Raw genomic sequence first — 24,490 nt, 5'->3', positions numbered from 1 at the left:
GTTGCTATGTAGAAGTACTAAGAATTAAAATAAGTTCCCAAATATTACTAAACACACGGAGGAGAATTTATCAAAACTGGAGCATACTGAACCTGGAGCAGCTGTGCATGTCAACCCATCAGATTCTCCTTCAGATTGTTCAGTTAAGCTTTGAAAATGAAAGAGAGAATCTAGTTGTCGTGCACAGCTGCTCCAGAATATGTCTGCTCCAGTTTTGATCAATTCCTCTTACAATGTTTAACAATAACAGTGATAAAGTATCAATTGTGAACCTTGATCTTAAATGCAATCAGGGAAAAGTCCTCCAACACTATATAGTGTAGTCAATGGTTAAACCCAATCCCAAATCTATGGAAGAATCAAATTATGTCCCACATCCGCCAAGAAACTGTCTCCACAGCACACCACACGGCTGTGTTGAAACTGTGTGAATTCACAGTCACCAGATATAGATGGCCATCATATTATAGATGAGCCATAAGCGTTTACACTCTGCTCTATCCACCAGGAATCATCCTCCAGAAACTAAGTTCCAGCACAGCCCTTCAGTTGTACGGCATCAGACAAACTCCTCCCTTTTATAAGTCCGTGGATGAAGATCCTACGTCTGGAGTTTATTTCCATCAATCTCCTTTTCTGAACTTCATAGCTCAAATAAACCTATTATGATAAGCCATAGTGTAGTATATTAAAACATTAATAACACACTTACAGATTACAGGAATAGAAAACGCCAAAATAATCCTCTGAAACACTCGTGCTGGTATGCTTCGCCCACCTGATGCATTCCGTCACATCCTGACTCGCGAAGGGCTAGCATGCACGCTATGCACTTTTTTTCTGCTTTTGTGCATCATTGTGCACTTTTTCTGATAGTCGTTTTCTGTTTGTTGTCAGGCCCATTACAGAGGACAGAAGCAGAGGAAGGCATTCAGAGATCGCAAGGCGTATCTGAACAATCACAGTGATGAAGTTGTTAAGGTATTGGAATGTTTGTATAGCTGGTGATGCTAGTTGTGTATGTGATGTATTGAGCTATGTGCCCTGGACTTATTAGTAACATTTACAAGATAGAAATGTTGACGTTTTCAATTGTATTCTAGATTCAGTCCTACACAAGAATGTATCAGGCCAGGAAGCGCTACAGAGATAGACTAAAGTACTTCAGAGACCACGTAAGAGCCTTCACCTGTTCTTTATATCTTGTGTACTATGTTATGAACAGCACATAGCTAAAAGACGACTCTCTTGCCTGCAGATTGATGATATTGTAAAAATCCAAGCCTTCATCCGAGCTAACAAAGCACGAGATGACTACAAAACCTTGAGTGAGTACAGTGCACTTAAGTTTTCTGTGTAGGTGAAGTGTTGATTCAAGCTTTTCCAAATGAATGCATGAACTGTGCTTCGTTTGGGTGTATGTTTTACAACTTTTTCGATTTTCCATTTAATAAGACTCTCGCATCTCTCTGAAATCATAGCCTACTCTTAGATTCAAATAAGGAGATTTAGCAGCCACATGATCCATCCTTTATCTCTGGTGATGAGAAATCACATGACCTGTGTACTCGATTTTGTGTAACAGTTCACCAGTTGAAGTTTGGGATTCAAGTTCGAAAACCATTTGGCTGCAGTAGAATTTAGTGAAACAAGCATAATGGTGGTATATTGAAACTATAGCCTACGTTAAAATGACCATTTCTTGTGTGAACTGTGAAACAGGCCACACACACCCACATTACCATCTCCTTATGATCGATCAAGAACTAGTGTGAGATAGTCTATCTAAACGATCCATTCAGTTTATATTCATTCAACCGTCATACTGCAAAGTTTTTGGTGAATCTAAAAGTGATTGTACGATAGTAATTTGTAAGGAATGTGACTATCTTAAAGGAGAACTTTAATTCTTAAAGGAGTGCTTTTCATTCATCTTCATAGTTCTAGCCGACCTGTGACAATGAGACTGTCACAGGTCGGCTCAGTTGATTGGGAAGTGAGCGAACACATACCGGCGTTCGCTCACTTCTCGACAGGGGAGGGATTGGATTCCCCACTCCGATCCTCCAGCGCTGACTGGCGGAACGGACGGGGGAGGGGGCGGGTGCAGCTGGCTCTGCCTCTAGATAGACAGAGCCAGCTGTCACTCACGCAGCTGGGCGGATCCAGACATAATTGTCTGGATCCGTTTCAGCTGCGTCGTCTCAGTATACCGAGAGCTGTAGCTCGCAGTATACTGAGCTTAGGGTGACGGGAGGACGCTAGTTTTTGTCCTCCCGTTACCCTTAGGAGAATTATGGGGAAAAGCCCTAACCACATAGTTCTCCTTTAATATTTTGGAAGTGTTAGTGATTTTAAACTGAGCAAATTAGATGTAAATTTTTTACCCGTTTCTCCTCCCCCATTTTTCTTTTTTTCTTGATTGCTTTGGCTTTCTCTGTCTCGCCACTTTTTCTTGCTTTTGCTGATGTGTCCTATTCTCTTTTCTCTTTAATCCTGTTTTTCTTTCTCCCTTGCTAAAGTACAAAGCCAGTGTGTTTTCTCCCCTATGATGTGAGGTGTGCTTTTTAAACTTGGTACATTTCTGCCCATAGTCAATGCCGAAAACCCACCCATGGCAGTAGTCCGTAAATTTGTCCATCTTCTGGACCAAAGTGACCAGGATTTCCAGGAGGAGCTCGAAGTCATGAAGCTGAGGGAGGAAGTAGTGACCCTATTGAGATCCAACCAGCAGCTAGAAAATGATCTTAATCTCATGGACATCAAGATTGGGCTTCTTGTAAAAAACAAAATTACATTACAGGTAAGATTTCTAGGAGCTTACCTACAAGTGGAAAGAGGAAAATCAGAACCTCACTAGAGGGGTTTTGGTTCTTCATTATCTAATTAGAGAACTGGGAGTAGGTAATTGACCAAGCTGTATTGCTTCAAAACTGAACTCTAGAAGCTGTGCCCAAAAAAAGCCAGGCAGAGGGCAAAGGATTAGTCACCGGTTTTGTATGTGGTCGCCCTGCAGCTGATCTTTTCTCCATTACTGACGAACCATGCCTTCTTCTGCATTGTATGTCTTTATGGAGGCCATCAGGCTAGAGATAGGACTTTGCTTCCTCATGTCAAAGCCATCAGCAATAGTGCATAGTACAGTAGTAACCTCACCATAATCTCACTCCAAATCTGCTGAGACTAGCAGTTAGAGGCAGAAGTGCCTTAGATAATCTCATGCTGCAGATATGCAGCTATTACACTGTATTTATTGAAGTGCAAACTCACATGTTAGGAAGTGCACTGCTATTTTTTATAAGGAATTCAAGACAAAGTCCTTAGGAACATTCAACATTTCTACTTCCATATAATAGCACTTTTTGAGTACAGCTCCATGCAAGTGAAGAAAATGATGTCCGCAAACTAGCTATGCTTCCCTGGGGCACAAGATTGGCATGCCAGAGTTACAAATTATTTGGCAGATAAACTCATTCACATTATTGTAATTGCATATTCAACAGTTTTCCCTGAAGTTCAGTTTCCTGTAGCATCTAATGATTCTTTAAAAATAGTTTGTCTCATTGCAAACCCGTGGGTCTGAGCTCAAACTTAGGTTGACCATATTCTAGCTGATCAATGCATTCCAATTTATCTTGCAAACATCAATCTATGCAGAGCTGAACAGGTTATTGAAAATAGTACACATAAATAATGAAAGCACTTGTCATTGAGCACTGAGAACTTTCTCTGCCTGTAGGAATATACCTTTCTCTGTACCATGTTACAATATATGGTAGGTTGGACAGAAAGGTTACAGCGGGTCCTTGTTTTGTACCATTTTAATGTCGAAATAGCAGATCTTTCACTGGTAGCCGTGCTGGGAAATCTACCTATTTGTGGTCACTCCATATTTAAAATACTGTCTGTTCTTGTTTGCAGGATGTTGTCTCCCATAGTAAGAAGTTGACTAAGAAGAACAAGGAGCAGCTCTCTGATATGATGGCATTAAACAAGCAGAAGGGAGGCTTAAAGGCACTAAGCAAAGAGAAGCGAGAGAAGCTGGAAGCTTACCAGCATCTCTTCTATTTACTGCAGGTAAAGGAATGATGAACGGCACTCTGTGCTGTCTGGTTGTGAGATGATCTTACATATTTCTTATTTTGACATCTAAACCGGTCTATCATTAATTACATGATACTATACTACTCCAATATCACTAAATACCTTAGTAGAAGTCCTAATAACTCAAGGCTAATGAAAGTGGGCTTTTTCTACTGGTCACGGTGCATTGTTGTATCATATTAAAAAAGGGTTCATTATACAGGAACTCCCATTCACTTAGAAAACCTGATAATCAACTTTTTTGCACTTTTGTTATTAAAGAGAGCACAATGCGGTATCCACTTGTACAGTTAATTTAATGTTGCATCTTTTCGTTCAATTCCAAAATGTTCTTTTTCTGCAGACTAATCCAACCTACTTGGCAAAACTGATTTTCCAAATGCCCCAAAACAAGTCTACCAAGTTCATGGACTCTGTTATATTTACTCTCTATAATTATGCATCCAATCAAAGAGAAGAATACCTACTCTTGCGCCTCTTCAAGACCGCCCTCCAGGAGGAGATCAAGTAGGTGTTTTCTGTTAAGTGCATCTGAAATTGGGAGGGAATAGATTTTCTTCCTGAATTTGGCTTACGTGTATAAACCATTGCTGGCCTATCAGTTTCTTTGTGTTGACTAAACCATTCTGTAAAGTATGATGCTGCATTTTTATTAGGAGTTTAAATCACAGGAATTGCTCATAACGTAAAGATTATCGAATTAGTTTAAAATAAACAATGGCTATAAACATTAGTTACATTAAATACAGTACTTACTATACATATTCCATATTTACTAATGGTTGGAAAGGTGATGAGATTTATAGCATGTACAAATAATATATAGATGTTCCACAAAACAATTAAAATGTATGACCATCCCTGAAAAGAGAATACCCAATGTGTCTTTTTACACAGATCTAAAGTGGACATGATTCAAGAAATAGTCACAGGAAACCCCACTGTAATCAAGATGGTGGTAAGTTTTAACCGAGGGGCTCGTGGACAGAATGCTTTGAGGCAAATCCTGTCACCGGTAGTGAAGGAGATCATGGATGACAAGTCGCTTAACATCAAAACTGACCCTGTGGACATTTACAAGTCATGGGTCAACCAGATGGAATCTCAGACTGGAGAAGCCAGGTGAGAGCCTTCACAGTGCATGTAACACCATATTATCTGATATTTCAATCAAGAAAAGCTATTCATTTATTATTGGAGTTTGTCCACAAACTTCCATACAAAGCAAACAGCTGTGTGAGAAGATTGTGATGGAACTGATCAGAGTTGTATGTCATATATTAATACTGATGCAATGTAGTCAGTGTCTCAAAACTAGCATGTGATGCGTACATTGGTGAAGGAGGGAAATTCTTCTTTATGACAGTCTCTATATTAATAAGGTTTTCCAGAAACCCATAGCATTCAATCAAAAAGCTATGTATCACTGTCTACAAAAAAAACTCCAAGAAGCCTTTTCCTGAATGTCTCATCTGAGTTACAGCATATCCTCCCCCTTTGAATAAGATCATTAAAGTGTTTGTATAGCCAAGACTTTTTTTTTTTTTTGATAGAGTAAGGAAACGTTAATACACTGTGAGAGTATTAATATCTCTGTGTCCTGTAGGGGAGATTTTACTTCCTGTTCTGGAGACATAGTAAAGGAAATCTTTACAACGTGTGGCGAGTTTTCACTGATATAGGTGTCTCCATTGAAAGGAAAAAAGTTTCCGCTATATACACACTTTTAATTTGTTTGTAGTTTGAAGTGGGTATGTCTAGAACAAACTGGGATCATTTTAAGATGCGTGTGCTGCTGTTGTATAAGACTGTATTTAATGATGAAGCAGCATGATAAATGAGTACATGAGTCATAGAAATGAGTCCGCTAGGGAAAGGATGAAAGTTGCAGAACTGCTTTCTCTTCAATTGGTTTTAGATTGTGTTGTAAAATTCTTCTTTCCATTAAAATTAACCACATCCAGCTGGTTTTACCATTGACATAATTAGAATAGATTATCTAACACAAAGTTACTTTACCATCCAGCAAACTGCCATATGATGTTACACCAGAGCAAGCAATGTCACATGAGGAGGTCAGGACCAGACTGGATTCTTCCATCAAAAACATGCGCGCAGTGACTGACAAGTTCCTGTCTGCCATTGTCAGCTCAGTTGATAAGATCCCGTAAGTATGCTTGCTGGTCATTTGTTAAACAAAGCAAAACAATATTGTACTATTAGCCAGAAATAAAGACATGGGTAGAAAAGGTCTGAATTATTGTCAAAGTGATAACTTTGAAAGTTTAACTGAGATATTAAACCTTCAGCACACCAGATTCCCCTCTGTGAGTAGATTGACAGATGGATTGGCAGAACAGAAAATGTAACTCAATGTGACTATCCCTTATTTACATTTACTGATTTGTAGTACATCAATAAATCACTTATAACTTGAACAATATTAGGTTATAATATTCCAGTTACAAGACGTTTGTAATGATCTAGTTATGGTCAAAATCACCAAAAGTGTCTAAATTAAGACCTAGCTGTGTTGTCCATGAAAAGCAGCCCACATTAGGTTAGACACAGTGCACTCTCTATTTTAGAGGTCCTGTAATCTTTACTTAAAGGCCAATGTTCTTACATAATTTTCATTATATTTGCCTCCCAGTTATGGCATGCGTTACATTGCCAAGGTCCTGAAGGATACACTTCATGAGAAGTTTCCTGATGCTGGAGAAGATGAGCTGGTCAAGGTCAGTCTTTTAAACCACCGATTCTAATAAATGGTCTTTTCTTATGATAATGTTTATGCTACCCTCAATTTGCCCTTTATTTCTGACTTGTAACTGAAGAATGTCCAAAAGAAGTAAACCGCACTCCAAGGTCCAATGTGTTGAACGCCTCTTTTATTAAGACGTTATACAGACATGGTGGCACAGTGTAAAAGCACTGTGCTTTCCTGATAAAGGGACAATGTTGGGTCCCGAAAAGATGCTTTTATAATGTATAACGTCTAAATAAAAGAGGCGTTCAACACATTGGACCTTGGAGTGAGGGTGACTTCTTTAGGACATTTCTGTGATAACGCGGCGCCATCCGCTGGTCATACCAGCTCCCATCTATCTTATGGGATTCCGGTCAGGAGTGCTGTGGATTACACATTACTGTAACTGAAGAATAACTCCACTATTTTCCTCTAGTTCTCATACAAGAGTAGCAAAACACAAGCCTATGAAATATGTTATCGCTTACACCCTCCTCTCCTTTTCACACACGCATTTCGTAATTTTGTAAATTTTCCATTAATGTTGGCTACATATAACATTGCACAGACTGTTTTATAGTTTAGTGAACCTACCACCAACAGTGTCTTATTAAAACCATAAAACAAAGGAAACTGTTGGGATAGGTCGCCTCATTACTACTATTACTGGTGCTGTGTGATGATGGAGGGTATAAGTCACAGGGAACAAAGCTTTAAGAGGGAATATCCCATCAAGGTAAAATATACTTTTTCTGAAGTGTCAGAGTCAAATTTTAGTCGATTTTGGAGCAGCTAGAAACTGTTTATGCAATTTCCCAAAAATGCACACTAGAGAACTTCAAAAATTGTTAGCTTCTTTGCATCCCAAAATGTAATAGTTATTTTATGAAATTACTGAATATATAATTATGCAGTCATGAATTGTCTCCTATCCACTCATCTAGTCTTTGCACTGTAGTAAGAGATTCAAAATGGTAGCTGTTTGATTAGTTTCAAACTATCCTGGGAAGGGTGACTTACTAAGCCAACAATACATTACAACATTTTCCAACACACAGCCTTACTAGTCAGCATAGCCCAAAGGCTAGGTGCCTGGGAATGTTGTATAGTGCCTACAGCGAGAGAGCTCAGCATCTGAGTTTCCAAGTAGGCAAAGCTGTTGATGAGAAATGGAGGACATGCTCCATGTTATTGATGCATTGTCGCCAGTGGTTATATTGTACAGTGTATTCTGGCTCACAGGGAATGCCTGACATATATTATCAGAAATCTTCTCCATCGTGTAATAAGACTGACAGGGTTATTCACAAAAAGGTGAAGAGTTTGGAGAAGGCAGGAGAAGTGAACAATCGAGGACAGCATAGCTGAACTGGAGAGTGAGCTGAATTGGAGAATTGTTCCAAATCCGCCATGTTGTCCTTGATTGTTCACTTCCCCTGCCTTCTCCAAACTCTTCACCGTTTTGTGAATAATCCTGGGAATCTCTTCTTTTTCCTTTCCATTTTCTGTTGTGTAGAGCCCTCTGCTGGTCACACAGGATTCAGCTGCTGTAGATCTAGTGCTTTATTTCCATACTGTGCTTCAGGCTATGTACTCATGACGTTCAAGCTAAGTGTTTATCATGTGTCTAACAGCTAATCTGTGACACAGTGCTCACAAGCATCTTGTGGATGTGATTGTGTTGCATTTGCCAGGTTGATGCACATGCTGCTTGTAGTATTTTATGGTCATCAGCATCTCTTAAATGCTTGAAACAGCCATAAATGTCCCTCCTGAGACTGCTGGAAGAGTCTGGTGTTTGAGAAGCTGGTCATACACTTTCAGAATTTCAGACTACTCTTGTGAAATGTTAACATTTGGCAGGGCTACCTACTTGACAAAAAGTTGATTTGACTTTTCTTGAAGGAGCCGGGCCAAAAATTGTCAACCAAACAGTGACTGCAGCCAGTCAGCTGAAGTCACTGTCTGGATATTTGGGCAGCTGGAGGCATCGGCTGTCAGAATACAATAACCCGGTATCCATGCTGAATAAGAAAAAAACACAATGTATGGCCAACTTTAGACTGCTTCCTACTGCCCACAATCCTTCACTCAAAAGAAGGTGTAGTGTGTATTGACTTGTGTATCAATTAGTCATTTTGTGGTGCCTAAAGGGATACAAGTGCTCTGGAGAGGCTTTAAGCAGTTACTGAACACCTGCGGAACACCGTAGGCATGGAACAAGCATTTAACAGACCTTGAACATCCAGGAGTACTCGGCCTTATTCTTGACATGCTGGGTTTTTTTCTGCCATCTGCTCTGTATCTGAAAGCTGCTCTCTTTTCTGTTCTTCTAGCTCTGCTTCTCTGCACTGAGGCATCAGTAATATTCTAGCTCTGAAGGTGATTTTTTTTTTTTTTTCTTGATCTGATATTCTGTAACATTGGCAGAAATACCATAAAAATTTCTTCAACAATCATCAAACAGTTCTGTATATGTATTTCATATTCTTACACAAGAAAATCCAACCATTGACCCACCATACTAAAAGGCGTGGTTGGTATAAGCAGTACATGAAGTTTCCTACCTCTAGGTCATGTGACCAGTAACACAATATGGGTTTTTCATAAGGGTGTCTTCCCAAACCGCCTTTAATGGCATAAATACACATAGCTACCAAAAGTACAACAGCTGGTTCTGTGTTTCTTCCAGTGTGCTTCAATGACAACAAAATGCTGTATATCTAACAATCGTTTTGTTTCTTGGGTATAGATTGTGGGAAACCTGTTGTATTATCGCTACATGAACCCAGCTATTGTGGCCCCTGATGCCTTTGATATTATTGATATATCTGCTGGTGGTCAGCTCACCACAGATCAGCGCCGAAACCTGGGCTCCATTGCCAAGATGCTTCAACATGCTGCGTCCAACAAGATGTTTTTAGGAGACAATGCCCATCTGAGCATCATCAATGAGTATCTCTCTCAGTCCTATCAGAAATTCAGGTAACTCAAGATGATATCTAGACAGTCATTTGTATCTTAAAATAGGAGTTTTACCTCCTACCTAGCAGTGGTTGGTTACATTCAGCTGGACTAGTTCTGTAAGGTTGAAGACGTTTCACCACTCATCCAAGTGGCTTCTTTAGTTCTAACGGGTATAAAGAACATACCGTAACATTTATGGCCATATGGAAAATTCCGTCACTATGGTGTCATGTAATGTTCTTTGTCACATTACATGTATACTCCAGAGCAAACCAGCACTATGGAGTGTTCAGACTGGGGGAATTAAAAGGAAGCATAGTACACACAAAGAAATAGGGTACTGCCTATAAGAATTGCCCCCACCACAATTATAAATGTAATATACAACATGCTTTATTGGCATCAACACCATATAGATGTAAAGCAACTCCCAGAAAGCCCCCCATAAAGGTTAAAATAGTTAACAGCACTCAACTCCAGCAACCCCTCCCCCCAGTAAATAGCCATACACCAGGCCCTATAAAATTATATCAACACCAGGGAACCCAAATTGATCCCCCAGGGCTTGGAGCATTTTTTTCTGACTGGATCGGAACGTAGGCACTGATGTGCCACGGGTTCTGGTGCGGGCGATCGCACTGAGGCCAGAAGGCGTGGCTGTGGTGAAATTGACTTCAATGCACCTTTCCTCCCCAAAACAGAGAGGCGGCCGGAATGCGATCCAGTGCGTTCCAGCACAGATATTGTTTTATTAGAATCACCTATACAGTAATGGAAGTTAATTGTAAAGAAATGTTACAATGACACATACCATGCTCTTTTAAATGATCTTTCAGTATCGTTTAATCTGTTTGCCAAATGCTTTCTTGTAAGTTTGATTTGTACTTGCCCACAGACGGTTTTTCCAATCTGCCTGTGAAGTTCCAGAGCTGGAGGATAAGTTTAATGTGGATGAATATTCTGATCTGGTCACCCTTACTAAGCCAGTTATTTATATTTCTATTGGAGAGATTGTTAATACACACACGGTAAGTCCCTGGAAAACTCTTTATTGAGCTGATGAAAGTGGCAGGGCCGCCTGCTCATTTAAAGGAAAACTGAGTGATGTACTTAAAGGAATATATCCATAGCCACTGCTGACCTCACCTGAAGATGCTATCTGACTGGCTGTTAAACTACTTAGTATGACATCAGTGTATCGGCCATTGACCTGGAACAATTCCGCAGATAAGGAGGTTTTTACTTTATTGCTGTATTTTTGTTCCAGGTCAATGCCTGCCTCATAAACTAACTACTAACATTTTCAGAAGTAAAATGTTAGTAGTTAGTAACTTCTGTTTTTCTCCCAGTGCATGTTACCTTTAAATGTATCTAAACACAAAAATCAATGTAATATATTGCAGTTACTAATCCTTAAATGTGTTGGCTGCATTCATTTTCTTTTTAGCCTTTTTTTCATGTGGTAATTCGGCCAATAACACACTTCATGTCTTAGGGTGGCTCCACTCTATGGAGGAGCAGCAGAGCCAACCTTGGACAGCTGCATTGCCACCATGGGGAGAGGGCAGTGTTAAGGTGCCCACACACCTAGCGATAATCGTAGGATAATCGCTGGAAATCCCGCGATCGTACGATTATCGCAAGGTGTGTGGAAGGCGTGCGACCTCTGCTACTGTAAGGTCGCACGACTTTTATCTTAGGAACATGTTCGAAAACCAGCCGAACATCGTACGATTTTCGGCTGGTTTGTGGTATGTTCGCAAGATAATAGCCGCACGGGCCGGTGTGCGCAAGCACACACTGCCCGTTTTTAACATTGCGGTCATCGGAAGCCCGCCCCTTTTTAATTACCTTACAACCATCGCAAGACAAAAGTCTTGCGATGGTTCTAAGGTGTGTGCCCAGCATTAGATGGACTAGCAGATTTGGATGAACCTTGCTAATAAATACGCATTTACAGCAAAAGTTTATTTTTTATTTTTGGGATAAAGATGTTACATAAATGATTAAAAGCTGACCATTGGGATCACCCCGTCCAGTGTTAAATCGTTTGTCTCAACCCTCTATCTGCCACTTTTGCTGCACAGCATGTTCTGTTAGAGGAAGATGAAAAATAACAGAGTTACTGACCGGATTACCAGGTGAAAATCTAAGAAATATAGAACTAATAGAGTCATCACATCTAAGACTTGGCAGGCTGCAATATGTTACATTTTTGCTTTTGGGTTTAGATATGGTTTAAAGATGATGGTGGAGTTTTGAATGCTGCCATAGAAACAATTAGCAGTGCTTAGTTGCTGTAAAAAAGTCCATGTTTTGGCTGTGTGGTGGTTTTTCATGTCAGTAGCTCAGTCTTGGCTGTGTAGCTGTTTGTATATTTGTCTCACTGGCACACTGTTCAAAGCTGTTCTGATTCCATAGTGCAGAAAGGAATACAAACAGCTTAGTTGGGGTGGTATAATTAAGTCACTGCTTTTATTATCAGGACAGTAATACAACTTGCACACATTCATTTTGAAAATAGACATTTTCTTCATATATGCTAGTAAAAATATTGTAGTATCCTAGCACTGACACCATGGGGTTGATTTACTAAAGAGAAATAGACTGTCCACTTTGCTAGGGAATGATCCCTTAGTTTAGTCAAAATTCACTTTGCTAAGAATACCCAATCATGTGCCAGGACAATTCATAAAAAACAGTAATTTTCCTTGCACATGATTGGATGATGGAAGTCAGTAGAAGGTCACCGCATTTACTAAGCTAAGGGAATATTCCCTTGCAAAGTGAACAGCCTATTTGACTTTAGTAAATCAACCCCTTTATGTCTGTTGTGGAGGTACAGCACCCTTGTCCAGTTAGAGTTCCCCCAAATCTACATTAAAGTGACACTAAGCTGAGGGGTTAAATCTTAAAAATACTTAACTATGAACAAAAATGTATCTTATTTGTGTATCACTCGGCTGTGGATCCTCAAATCATCTCTGAATTGGTGCCGACACTGTCCTTCCTTCTGGAGGGTGGCTACTATTGTTCCCCATGGTCACTGTGTGTATTGTAAAGTATTCACTGCTCCAAGCTCACTCATGTGATGGACTACAATCTAACCTTTAGTGTAGTAATTTGTATTGAGATTGTAGTCCATAACAGGAGTGAGCTTGGAGCGGTGACTACTTTACAACACACACAGGGACCATGGGGAACAAAAGTAGCCACCCTGCAGAAGGAAGGACAGTGTCAGCACCACTTCGGAGATAATTTGAGGATCTACAGCCGAGTGATACACAAATAACTCATAGTAAAGGTACTTGCATTTTTAAGGTTTAATGCCTGAGTTTACTGTCATTTTAATATAGAGGATTTGCAACTATACAATTAAACAGTATAGACATGAACTATCACTTTGAAGTAGCAGTATGTACTGTGTTTTTAAAACAATCCCACATCTGGTCTGTGTTTAAATTAAATTAACCTTTTTATTGCCAGTTATAAAACATTTCCTCTGGCTATTCATATTTTGACATGTGGTGTATTTTGTCCAGGAGGATGTTCTGTGAGGATGCTTTTTTATTTATTCATTTTAACACTCATTTTTTTAAATAATGTTTTTTTTATTACAGCTCCTTCTAGACCATCAGGATGCAATAGCACCAGAACACAATGACCCGATCCATGAGCTGTTGGATGATCTTGGGGAGGTGCCTACAATTGAGTCTCTCATAGGTGAGACGTTTGCTTTACCCTCGAGCATAATTTTGCTATAATCTTGTTATAAGAAAAAAGTACACATTTTAAAATACAGATACTGATACCGGAAGTCCAATCAGTAATTTAGAGAGCAAGTGAGATGTCAAATTATAGGACCTTTTAAAAATGGAGCAAAGTAACACTGATCATAATAACCCTGCGTATTGATTTTATTTTACCTTTTCTTCCCCAGGTGAAGGGCCAGGAGCTGGAGCAGATGCCAACAAGGAGGCACTAGGAAAGACTGAGGTGTCTCTAACTCTAACCAACAAGTTTGAAGTTATAGGGGATGAGGACGCAGAGAAGAATGCAAGGACTATTCTGTTAAAGTGAGACTTTTAAGTGATTTTTATCATGTAATAGATGCCTTAGAAGTCTTTCTGTAGAACCCATCAGTGTTATACACACTACCACCACTACTTATTCTACACAGTTGAGTATCAAGGAATAAATAATCTGGAATAGCATGGTATTAGAGTCTATGAACTGTGAGAAAACATCTATATATATGGAAAATATTACTATACATACAAAATATTAATTAGGATCTCTTTTTACCTCAAGTACAAAACGCTTGATTGTTGATGTCATTCGGTTCCAACCTGGGGAAACTTTGACAGAAATCCTGGAAACGCCAGCAACCAAAGAACAGGTAAACAGTCTACCCAATTCATTGGCAGTCTGTATGATAAAACATAGTGGTACTATATAGTCAAGAACTGCACAGTGTCCACACTTACAAAGCAGATAACACGGAAGGAAGGTGAGGAACAGCAAGTTTAGTCCCAAAAATGATTTATTCACATAAAAAATTAAACAGGAACCTAGCTGTCATACATACGTTGTCATTTTGTGTGAAAATGACCTTTGTGTAGTATAAATTGCCGTATTCTTCCAACCCCTTGCTGCTGCACTTTTGCAATGTATTGTGCATTTCTGGAGTCTTTTTTTAGAGAGAGCATTTCAAGTTCAGAAGTAACATATGTATGTAGTCACCTTCCAGAAACTCTTTGTGGTGTGAAAGAAGGCACATGTAAAAGAATGTGTGCAGGACTTGGTGTGTTGCATAGTATATTGGACATCCTAAAGCCAATAACAGCCAGAGTTTAGAAGGTAGTTAAAACAGGGGTCTCAAACTCAAATGGGCCACTGGACACATTTTCCTCTTTCATGGGGGCCACCTGCAAAATTTCAAAATCGAACTATGTACAGTACTAGATAGTGCTTGTTACCAGTCACTGCTTACTGCCAGATGCTTGGCAGTGTTTGCTCTGAGTTTGATGATCCAATTCTGCCTTAAGTGTTTAGCAGTTGAGATCCAAGCAACAGCCTGGAGATCGGTTAGCCTAGACCTGGTTTTAGATTTGTTAAAGTCATAGTTGACAGTCATTTTTCACACAGATATGTACTTTCAAATAAGAGCAAGGAGAGACAGACAGTAGGATGAGTCAGGGAAGAGAGTGAGGAGAGATAGTCAGGAGAGAGAGAGTGGGGAGAAACAGCCAGGGTACAGAGTGAGGAGAGACAGCTAAGCGAGAGAACAAGGTAAGATTGAGAAGAGAGAGCGAGAAGAGACAGCCAGGAGAGAGAGCGAGGAGCGACCGCCAGGAGAGTGTGCCCTTTTGCCCTGCGGTAAAGGCGGCTTTGATCGGTTTGCCTTTCTGCTGGCCAAAAGTAACTAGTCCGTGGCCTGCAACTTTGAGACCCCTGGATTATGATGGCACCATGGCATATGATGCAATAAGTCAAAGCATGGACTGCTGGTGTCAGGGTACCATGTACAGGCGTCCTCACACCTCATGCAGGTACCCACGCAGGATGACCAAATTAATATGCCCACACAGGATAGGGTTCTATGCACAGTTTATTTGTTACCATCAAACAAAACTACTAAACACCAACCCCCCACAGGTTTAGCAGTGAAGTAACAAGGAGGGTTAACAGGAGGGCAGCACAGTACAGGATTTAGGAAGAATGGTCAGGTACAAGCCAGGTCGTTAACAGGAGGGCAGCACGGTACAGAAACAGGATCCAAGAAGAGTGGTCGGGTAACAAGCCGGGTCGGTGACAGGTCTGCAGCTAGGAAGCTGGGTTCAGGAAGCAGTCAAGTGCAGGCGACGCAAATACTGAGCCAGCTCCTGACTGCAGTTAGGGCCTAAATACCCTCCCAGGAAGCACCAGGTGATGGGATGATCCGTCACAGCTGGGGCACACCCGCAGGTGAGTACTGGAGCTGCAGGTTCCTTACAGTCCCTGGCTGCTGGACACCCGCAGGCGAGCACAGGAACTGCAGGACCTGGCTCCAGCACCACCTGGGGGTGCTCTGGATCCTGACAGCTGGCAACATTTGCAAACTAGTGGGCTAACTTCTGTGTAAAATAATGTAGATTATTTAAACAGCATTATTCATTTGGAGTTTTTATGTTCCAGTTTGTTTGTGTTGTCCAAGTTCCTAAATCTGAATGATTGGTATGTACCTTGTTAGGATGCCCATAGACCTTAGATGCCAGTCTCCTCATCCAGCCATTTTTGGTATTGTCTGTTATTTTACTGTTATGTTACCCCTGAAAATCAAGTGCCGTTAGTGTCTGCAGCACATCTCTGCCACCTCTGGATAGATTATTACAAATGGATAGGGAAGTTCAATGAGATTTAATTAGCTAAGGGTGGTTGGATTGTGGTTGCATGTCTGCCCACCTTCATCTTCAGGGTAGCCTTTCGCCTCAGGCTTCTTCTGTGCAAAGAATCAAAGTCCAGTGATAGGCTCATTCACACGCTTGCATATCTTTTTGTGTATATGATAATTCAATTTTAATGGCACCCAGTGCTTATACATAGAGTAAATAAATGTACTTGCCCCTTTTTTTCAGTGCACCGCAAGGTAAAGCATGTGTTCTTCCTTGTGGGGCTTTTATTTACTTCTGCCTGTGGACGTGCATTGAGGGCCCATTGAAGATGAATCAGCAATTCACTGGGAGCGTCATTGCACAAAAATGCACATGTCACCATAAGCAGAAGTGTGAATAGACTCTTAATGATTCTTCTTAACTTTTTTAACACCTTAAGATCCAGTGTTTGTCCTATAGGATTGGACCATTTGACAAAAAGCTCACTTGGCATGTTTTCAATTTTCCAGGAAACAGACCATCAGAGAGCCATGCAGAGGCGAGCAATTCGGGATGCAAAGACTCCAGATAAAATGAAAAAGGCCACATCTCTACGACAAGACAACAATCTAACACTGCAAGAGAAAAAGGAAAAGATAAAAGCTGGCCTCAAGAAGCTATCAGACCTTGGAATGGTGAATCCAGAAAGCCGGTACCAGGATCTCATTAATGACATTGCCAAGGTAAAATATGGTTATGTCAAGCTAAAAGGCCTGCCCCCTGGCCTCTTAGGCTCCAGTGCTGGAAGGGTCCCATCAAAGATACCTGTCTTACTCTTATTTTTAAATCAATAATAGAGACAGAGTTTATACACTTACTGATATCACATCTACACTGAATCACGAGCAAAGTTTGCTTCATCATAGGCCCAAACATCAGTGTGGATGTTACATGATAAAGGGCATCCCTGAATCTGATCATGAAGCCTTCATGTGTTCCTATTTGGTTGTGAGATGTCTGATCCATGAAATTTACAAATACGGTGGCTGTGCTAGTAAATTAGTTAACCGTAAAGGCTAATAATATACTTTTAGAGCAATTAGAGGGAATGTACAGTGTGAGAAACACTATATGTTGGTGTAAGGCACCTGATTCAGAAGCTGAACCAGAGATGTATGTATTTAAAAGAAAACTTTATCAAACAAAAATGCTACAAAGAAGTCTGTCCTGAAATGTAGAGATGCTTATTGTGTTTTCTGCTTCAGGACATTCGTAATCAAAGGCGATATCGGCAGAGAAGAAAGGCTGAACTGATGAAGCTCCAGCAGACTCATTCTGCTCTCAGCTCAAAGGCTGTGTTTTATGAAGAGCAAGTAGACTATTACAAGAGTTACATCAAGACTTGCCTGGACAACCTAGCAAGCAAGGGCAAGTAAGTACTAAAAATACTAATTCTGTGGTTTGGATGAGCTTGGTTTGATGTCATTTTGCTTTTAACACAAAAAATGAACTTTAGGCTGATATAAAAGACACAAATTAATACAGCTCTGTAATCAATAATACATCCCTAAATTAATTTTTTTCAAATGCAAGCTGTGTAAGTACCTGAATTTGACCTGGTATCAGCCTCTTGCAGTCCCTGTACAGCAGGGCTGCGGTGTGAGAGGAAGCCTATTAGTTAATGGGCTGACAAGGAAGAGAGTAAAGTGATAGAGAGATGAGCTGAATGATGCTAACAGTCAGACTTAGGAAGACAGTTCTGCAGTGGATATTCCTGGATTTGAAGATCGATATTGTGACAAAAGCTGGTTTTGTTACTTCATCTTTTAATGAACTGTTCATTTTTACCTTGGCTGGAGTTTGTCTTTAAAACAGTGTTGTTCAGTTTCCCAAAGCAAGCAATTAGATATTATCAGTTTAGAGTCTTCAAAGCATTATCAGGTGATTTTAAGGTGATTGTCATTGACTTATGTAGATTTTATCCCTTTTTAAATATTGGACATAATATATAAAAACGCATTGCTATCTGTTGTCATTTACATCAAAGATTACTTTACAATGGAAACATTCACTTTATTTCTTAAATTCAGAGTGTCCAAGAAACCAGGTGGGATGAAGAAGAGCAAGAAGATATCTCTTAAATACACAGCAGCCCGGCTCCATGAGAAAGGTGTGCTGCTAGAGATTGAGGATCTACAAGGGAACCAGTAAGTGTTAATGTGTTTTAACCTGTGGATGAGTGGCTGCACACAACACTGTGCCCCTCAGTCAAAGGTATTCCGCTGCAAAATGCTAGATGTGCACACTGAAGCCCACTGCATGCTGCTAAACCAAATCTTTGCTGGGTGAAAAAATTCCCTTTAGTCTTTTATTGGCCCAAAAAGCTAGAATAGGTTAATTTGCAGAGTACAGTCCATGAAGAAGTGGTCGGCCTGACTTTAGGCTGAGAGTTGCACTGGTATTTTCATGATGAGGCATCCCTCATACATACTTATGTCAGTCTACATCTATGTCCCTTTTGTTATCCATCTTCTTCCTTCTTCTCTACCTTAGATTGTACCCTATCCCTTACCTGACATCACTTACTCCACTCACAAAAGGGGAAAAAAAGCATTTATTAGAGATTAACGAAGATGCATATTATCCATAGCCCAAAGCAGTTTTAATTAAAGGAGAATTATGAGGAGTGCTTTTCACTCATCCTCATAATTTTATCCGACCTGCGACAATGATACTGTCACAGGTCGGCTCAGTAGATCGGGAAGTGAGCGAACACATACCGGCGTTCGCTCACTTCTCAATCCTGTCACGACAGTCGTGACAGGAGAGGGACTGGATTCCCCCCCTCCCCGCTCCGATCCTCCAGTGCTGACTGGCGCAACGGGAGGAGGCGGGTACAACTGGCTCTGCCTCTAGATAGGCAGAGCCAGCTGTCAGTCACGCAGCTGGGCGGATCACTTCATAATTGTCGGGATCCGCTTCAGCTGCGGCGTCTCAGTATACCACGACCAGCAGCTCGCGGTATACTGCGGCGTCTCAGTATACCGAGAGCTGCAACTCGCGGTATGCTGAGCTTTGGGTGACGGGAGGACGCTAGTTTGTGTCCTCCCGTTACCCTTCAGAGAACTATGGGGAAAAGCCCTAACCCCATAGTTCTCCTTTAAGTAGTTTACATAAACTTTGTCCCTTAGAAAATACAGTACATGCTTGGCACACCCACAGATTCAAATGAATATAATTAGTGTAGGATCTATAAAAAAATATGTTAAGGAATCCACAAAGGCACCATAGCTCTCTAGAGCAGCGGTCGCCAAGCTTTCGCACCTCATGGACCACTAAATTAACTTTAAATCCCGCAGACCACTAATATGAATATATTCTCATATGCATTTGTGTATGCGTGTGTGTATATGTATATACCCTGTTTCCCCGAAAATAAGACCTACCCCGAAAGTAAGACCTAGCACTATTTTTCAAGATTCCTGTAATATAAGACCTACCCCGAAAATACGACCTAGTTTGGTGGTAGCATGTGAGGGGGAACTTGCAGGAGAGATGGTATCAGCCTGCAGGGATATACTGTATTAAGGGGATGACAGTGGACTCCCTCCAGACAGCGCAGTGACAGGGAGCACTCCAGTACCATACTTCACCAAATGCTGTCCCCCTGAAGGCACTTTACCGCTCTGTCCACTGTCTGATGTCCCCACTGCTGTACCGCTGTTCCTGATGGCAAAGGAAGTGTCACTCTCTCGCTACAGAAGCTGATGAAGCCGATCTCTGTTTCATCAGCTTCTCTGGGGGTCCCTAGGTGACATTAGGGGTCTTGGAGACCCCTGATGTCTCCATAAGGAGGACCTGTCATGTAAATTGCCTATTAAAATTAAAAAAGAAAAAAAATGTTTTAAGTCCCCGCCCCCACATACACACGCAGATATGCGTCGTGTGCGCCTACGTGCGAAAACGACGATTGCGCCTATTGTGCCGCACATGTTAAATTTCGCCGCAAACGTTGGAGTGAGAGCAATAATTTTAGAGCCATTAATCACTGATGACACTAAACTGATGAGCAGTAAAAGCGTTTTAATCGTCGCCTATGGGCGTTTTTTGCGATTTTGCGGGCGCACGCAATTTTAAGGCTTGACATGTTTGGTGTCTATTTACCCACCGTGACCCCGAATGTTATGTTTTACTAAAAATATGGGTAAGAATAGATATTATAACATAACGTAGATAAACTTTGTTTTTGTTTTTTACATTTATGGTACTTTTTTCATTATATAGTTAAAAAAAAAATAACCGCTGCTCTAGAGGATATATTGAGAGATTCCTGAACCAATGCATGCAGCGTCTCTTCATCACTGTTCTGTTAGCTAGGATCTTGTTTCTTCATTTATGTATCCGGCACTTTTTACTAGTCTTAGGTATTCACATGCTGCATGCCATCTGTGTTATGAGAGAATTGCCCTCTGCAACTCCTTTCCCTCGAGTAACTCCCTTCCCCTTTAACCCTTTCGCTGCCAAGGACGTACGTCGTACGGAGCTACAAAAGTGCTTCCAGCTGGCCAGCTCAGTACGTCGTACGGACCTGACATTTACAGTTCTACTATAAGCTGATGGTCGCTTTAGCGACCATCAGCTTATAGTAGAACTGTTCAGCAGACTGTCCCCTTTAAATTAATAGCTGTCATCAGCGGCTCACAAGCCGCTGATGACCACTAATTTTAAAAATACCGGGCGCCCCCCCCCGCCGGTGCCGGCCGCCGGCATCTGGAGTCTCTCATCCCTCCCTGGAGCCATCCCAGGGAGGGATGAGGGACTCCATGGATCCCCACTGCTTGTAGGGTCTGTGGCAGCGGGGATCCATTAAAAAATCACCGTCGGGGGGGTCCCGGGAACGAGCGGCGGCTGGCCGCAATTCAGGATGGCTGAGCGTCTTCTGTTCTGAGCCGCTGTCATCCTGTCAGTTTTTGGATGACAGCGGCTCTGTGTAGCGTGGCCGAGCGGGGGATCGTTAAATATCAATGATATTTAACGATCCCTCTGTGCAGAGCAAACACCGGAGTGATCGTCTGATCACTCCGGTGTTTGTAAATAACTGGGGACACATAGTACTATGTGTCCCCAGTTATGAATGAACAGGCTGCGATCTACATCACAGCCTGTTCATTCAAGAATTTATGAATGGGGACTAGCACTCACTACAGAGGCTCCTCCCCATTCAGAAACTAATGATAGTAAAATATTTTTACTATCATTAGTTTGTGAATGAATGAGAAGCCTCTGTACTGAGGCTTCTCATTCATTGAGTGCTGGGGCTGCAGAAAAAGAAATTGAGGACTTATGTCCTCAATTTCTTTTTCTATTTCAAAAGGGAAATGTCAGGGGTCTGTTTAGACCCCAGAGATTTCACCGTAGCCCCCCCAACAGTAAAAAAAAATAAATACAAAATTATTTAAAAAAAAATAAAAAATGTTTAAACATTTTTTTTTTTAAATGTAAAACAAAATAAAATTATTTTTAAAAAAAAGTGTAAAAAAAAACAAACTAATAAAAAAAAGCACAACCCCTCCCTCCCCCCACATAACACACACATATTGTGGTGCACACCATGCACATGCGCTGCAGTGCGTTGTTAGAACGCATCGCAGTGCATGATCTTTTTTATTTATTTTTTTTCTTTAAAAAAAACATTAAATTAACTGTGGCAGCGCATGGCAAAGCTTTGTGACTCATTGCCATGCGTTGTGATACCTTGTGTTGCAATTAAATATACACCTGTATCATTTTATCACAACACAAACACCAAAACAATTTTTTACATAAGTCGATTATTTACAGTTTTGCATACCTTCATTTTTTTACCTTTTCGCAAAAAGGCGCAATTACAAATTTGCTAATATTTGTTATTTATTAACTCAATACAGTTTTATCTTTTAGATTTAGTCAGAAAATTATTTTTTTTGTGCACGGATACTGATTTTGGTGTGTTTTAACAATTGAATTGTGTATTTTTATCGGTTTAATATTAATTTGAGAAACATTTGCGCAATTATCGCAGGGCCTACAAATTTAGTATCACCATCTTTTTATTCTACCGGGCCTGCGCTTTCAGAAAATATATGGTTTGGGGGGTCTTTTACAAACGCTAGCAACGCAGCAGTTGAAAATCAAACCAATAGGAAAAAATTGCAGAAAATTCAAAAATGGCTTGGCCAGCTGATTTGAAAAATGTTCCGGAGGGCTTGGCAGCGAAAGGGTTAACCCACAGTTGCTTCCCTCTGGGTATTGGTTGTTGCATCACTGCTCAATCCTAACTCTAACTCACCTTTCTTTGTGTGTTTTCCCCATACGAACACTGACAGGCTATTCAGATATAGGTCTTCTCTTAATAAGCAGCTAGTTTTCTATAGATCAGACAGTAAAAGTCCAAGTTGCTATTTATATACATAAACAGATCATGTACAATGAGCCACTCATTCAATCTGCAGTCCTGACGACGTAAATATTTCGCCTGTCACATTAATTTTTAAGAATTTTGCTCTTATGAGATGACATACAATATGGGGAAAGGGAAATTCCAGTAGTTTGTGTTATGTGCAGAATGTCATTGCTTTTACAGTGCTGAAGGTGCCTTTCCTTTTGAATCACATGCAGTATTTATGTGCTGCTAAGGTATCTGCCAGACACACCCTCAGAGTTGTCATCTGTTGTCTATGCAGGTTTAAAAATGTGATCTTTGAAATATCTCCTACGGAAGAAGTTGGTGATTTCGAAGTAAAAGCCAAGTTCATGGGTGTTCAGATGGAAACATATATGCTGCATTATCAGGTAATTTTGAATTTGGTTAACCTATTATCCATACTGTTTGATCTGCTGACAAAGGAAAAATGTAATTTTCAAGTATAACAGACAGATGATCTTTCCTGTAAAGTTGTTTCACATTTACTTATGATCAAATAAACCAAGCTTCATTCATATTTTTTTAATTGAGAAATAGTAATGCTTCCATATGACTTTATAAAGATAAAATATGACCCACAGTAATGGGGAGAGGCCCTTTCAGGCGTTATATTAAATTCACACCTTAGTGGTTAGCTACTGCATGAATGGTATTATGCAAAGTGATAAGGAAGCTCATTAATGGGATACCAAAGCACCACAGCAGTCCTTTCTAACGCACATATGCCTTTTTTTTTCCAGTGCACCACAAGGCACAGCTGGTTCAGATTTGTACATTATATTTGATAAAATCCAGGCTTGTTGTGGTGCATTGGGATTCAAAATTGTAAATGTGTTCTACCACAATGCTATGAAAGATATGAATCTGGTCTAAAGGTGACACTAAACTCAGAAGTTCGATCTTAAAAATGTTTTCAAGCACTTTAACTACTAACAACAAATCTTAAAGAAAAATCTTAAAAATACCTAACTATGAACAAAAATGTATCTTATTTGTGTATCAAAATTACAGCTGAGTAATGCACAAATAAGATACATTGTTGTTAATAGTTAAGGTGCTGGAATGTATTTTTAAGATTTAACTCCTGAGTTTAGTGTCACTTTAATGTTCTTATCATCTTTGTAGCGTTCTGCATGTGTAACTTTCTCAAATAGTGTGAAGACAAGACGTGTATATTCATGTGTTCTTCAAATAGCTTTGCAGTTTGAATGCAGGGTTTTCTTAACTACTTTGTACCAAATGTCCACCTCTCTGATTTTTCCACTTGATGTCTCTTGAACTTTCAGGACCTTCTCCAGCTGCAGTATGAGGGTGTTGCGGTTATGAAGATGTTTGACCGAGCAAAGGTCAACGTAAACCTTCTCATCTTCCTTCTAAACAAGAAATTCTATGGAAAGTAAAGTCAGGAGATCCTCATGATCTGGGGGCTGGAGGAGCTGGTGGAAGAGGCACCATGTTGCCTTCCTGTCATTGAGACATGACATCTACAAAACGGCGCAAAATGCTTCTGTACACATTAAGGGCTGTATGCCTTCACTCTGCCAGGACTGTATTTTACTCTGTGATGCCACCTGTATAATACAGTGGTGACTACAGTGTTAATGAAAATTTCTCTTGGAGGTAACTTAGCATAGAATAGAAGTGGTCTAGCAGAGTCGCACTATAACTGCATATTTAGATACATATTATACAATGTATTGTTTAATGTAGTTTACAGTGATTGTTCTAGTATCTTCCAGGATCACTATTCATTGACTGTTTTTAAACATGGAACTGTATGATCTATATTGAATAGTGCGGGCACTTTTTTTTTTTTTTTGCTTTCCCGGCTTGAATTTTCTAGACACATATCTT

General features: G+C 40.4%; 1 protein-coding gene across 1 annotated transcript in view; it reads left to right on the top strand.

The window, feature by feature from the left end:
• IQGAP1 (IQ motif containing GTPase activating protein 1) overlaps nucleotides 1–24,454 on the top strand; it is a 138,384-nt gene extending 113,930 nt beyond the window's left edge. Inside the window, exons 20-38 of the mRNA XM_018566468.1 lie at nucleotides 898–981; nucleotides 1,104–1,175; nucleotides 1,259–1,328; nucleotides 2,595–2,803; nucleotides 3,922–4,077; nucleotides 4,448–4,611; nucleotides 5,002–5,226; nucleotides 6,131–6,271; nucleotides 6,758–6,842; nucleotides 9,606–9,838; nucleotides 10,716–10,848; nucleotides 13,441–13,543; nucleotides 13,761–13,896; nucleotides 14,132–14,219; nucleotides 16,704–16,916; nucleotides 17,439–17,605; nucleotides 18,264–18,380; nucleotides 22,896–23,004; nucleotides 23,923–24,454. Coding sequence (XP_018421970.1) covers nucleotides 898–981; nucleotides 1,104–1,175; nucleotides 1,259–1,328; nucleotides 2,595–2,803; nucleotides 3,922–4,077; nucleotides 4,448–4,611; nucleotides 5,002–5,226; nucleotides 6,131–6,271; nucleotides 6,758–6,842; nucleotides 9,606–9,838; nucleotides 10,716–10,848; nucleotides 13,441–13,543; nucleotides 13,761–13,896; nucleotides 14,132–14,219; nucleotides 16,704–16,916; nucleotides 17,439–17,605; nucleotides 18,264–18,380; nucleotides 22,896–23,004; nucleotides 23,923–24,036 — 2,619 coding nt within the window. The 3' untranslated portion in view covers nucleotides 24,037–24,454. The remainder of the gene's footprint in view (nucleotides 1–897; nucleotides 982–1,103; nucleotides 1,176–1,258; nucleotides 1,329–2,594; nucleotides 2,804–3,921; nucleotides 4,078–4,447; nucleotides 4,612–5,001; nucleotides 5,227–6,130; nucleotides 6,272–6,757; nucleotides 6,843–9,605; nucleotides 9,839–10,715; nucleotides 10,849–13,440; nucleotides 13,544–13,760; nucleotides 13,897–14,131; nucleotides 14,220–16,703; nucleotides 16,917–17,438; nucleotides 17,606–18,263; nucleotides 18,381–22,895; nucleotides 23,005–23,922) is intronic.
• Nucleotides 24,455–24,490: the final 36 nt, after the last annotated feature.

Source organism: Nanorana parkeri, unplaced genomic scaffold (genome assembly GCF_000935625.1).
Source record: "Nanorana parkeri isolate BGI_ZX_2015 unplaced genomic scaffold, ASM93562v1 scaffold951, whole genome shotgun sequence".
Taxonomy (NCBI): Eukaryota; Metazoa; Chordata; class Amphibia; order Anura; family Dicroglossidae; genus Nanorana; species Nanorana parkeri.
Note: the sequence above shows the minus strand (reverse complement) of the source record. Positions and strands in the feature narration are given on the sequence as shown.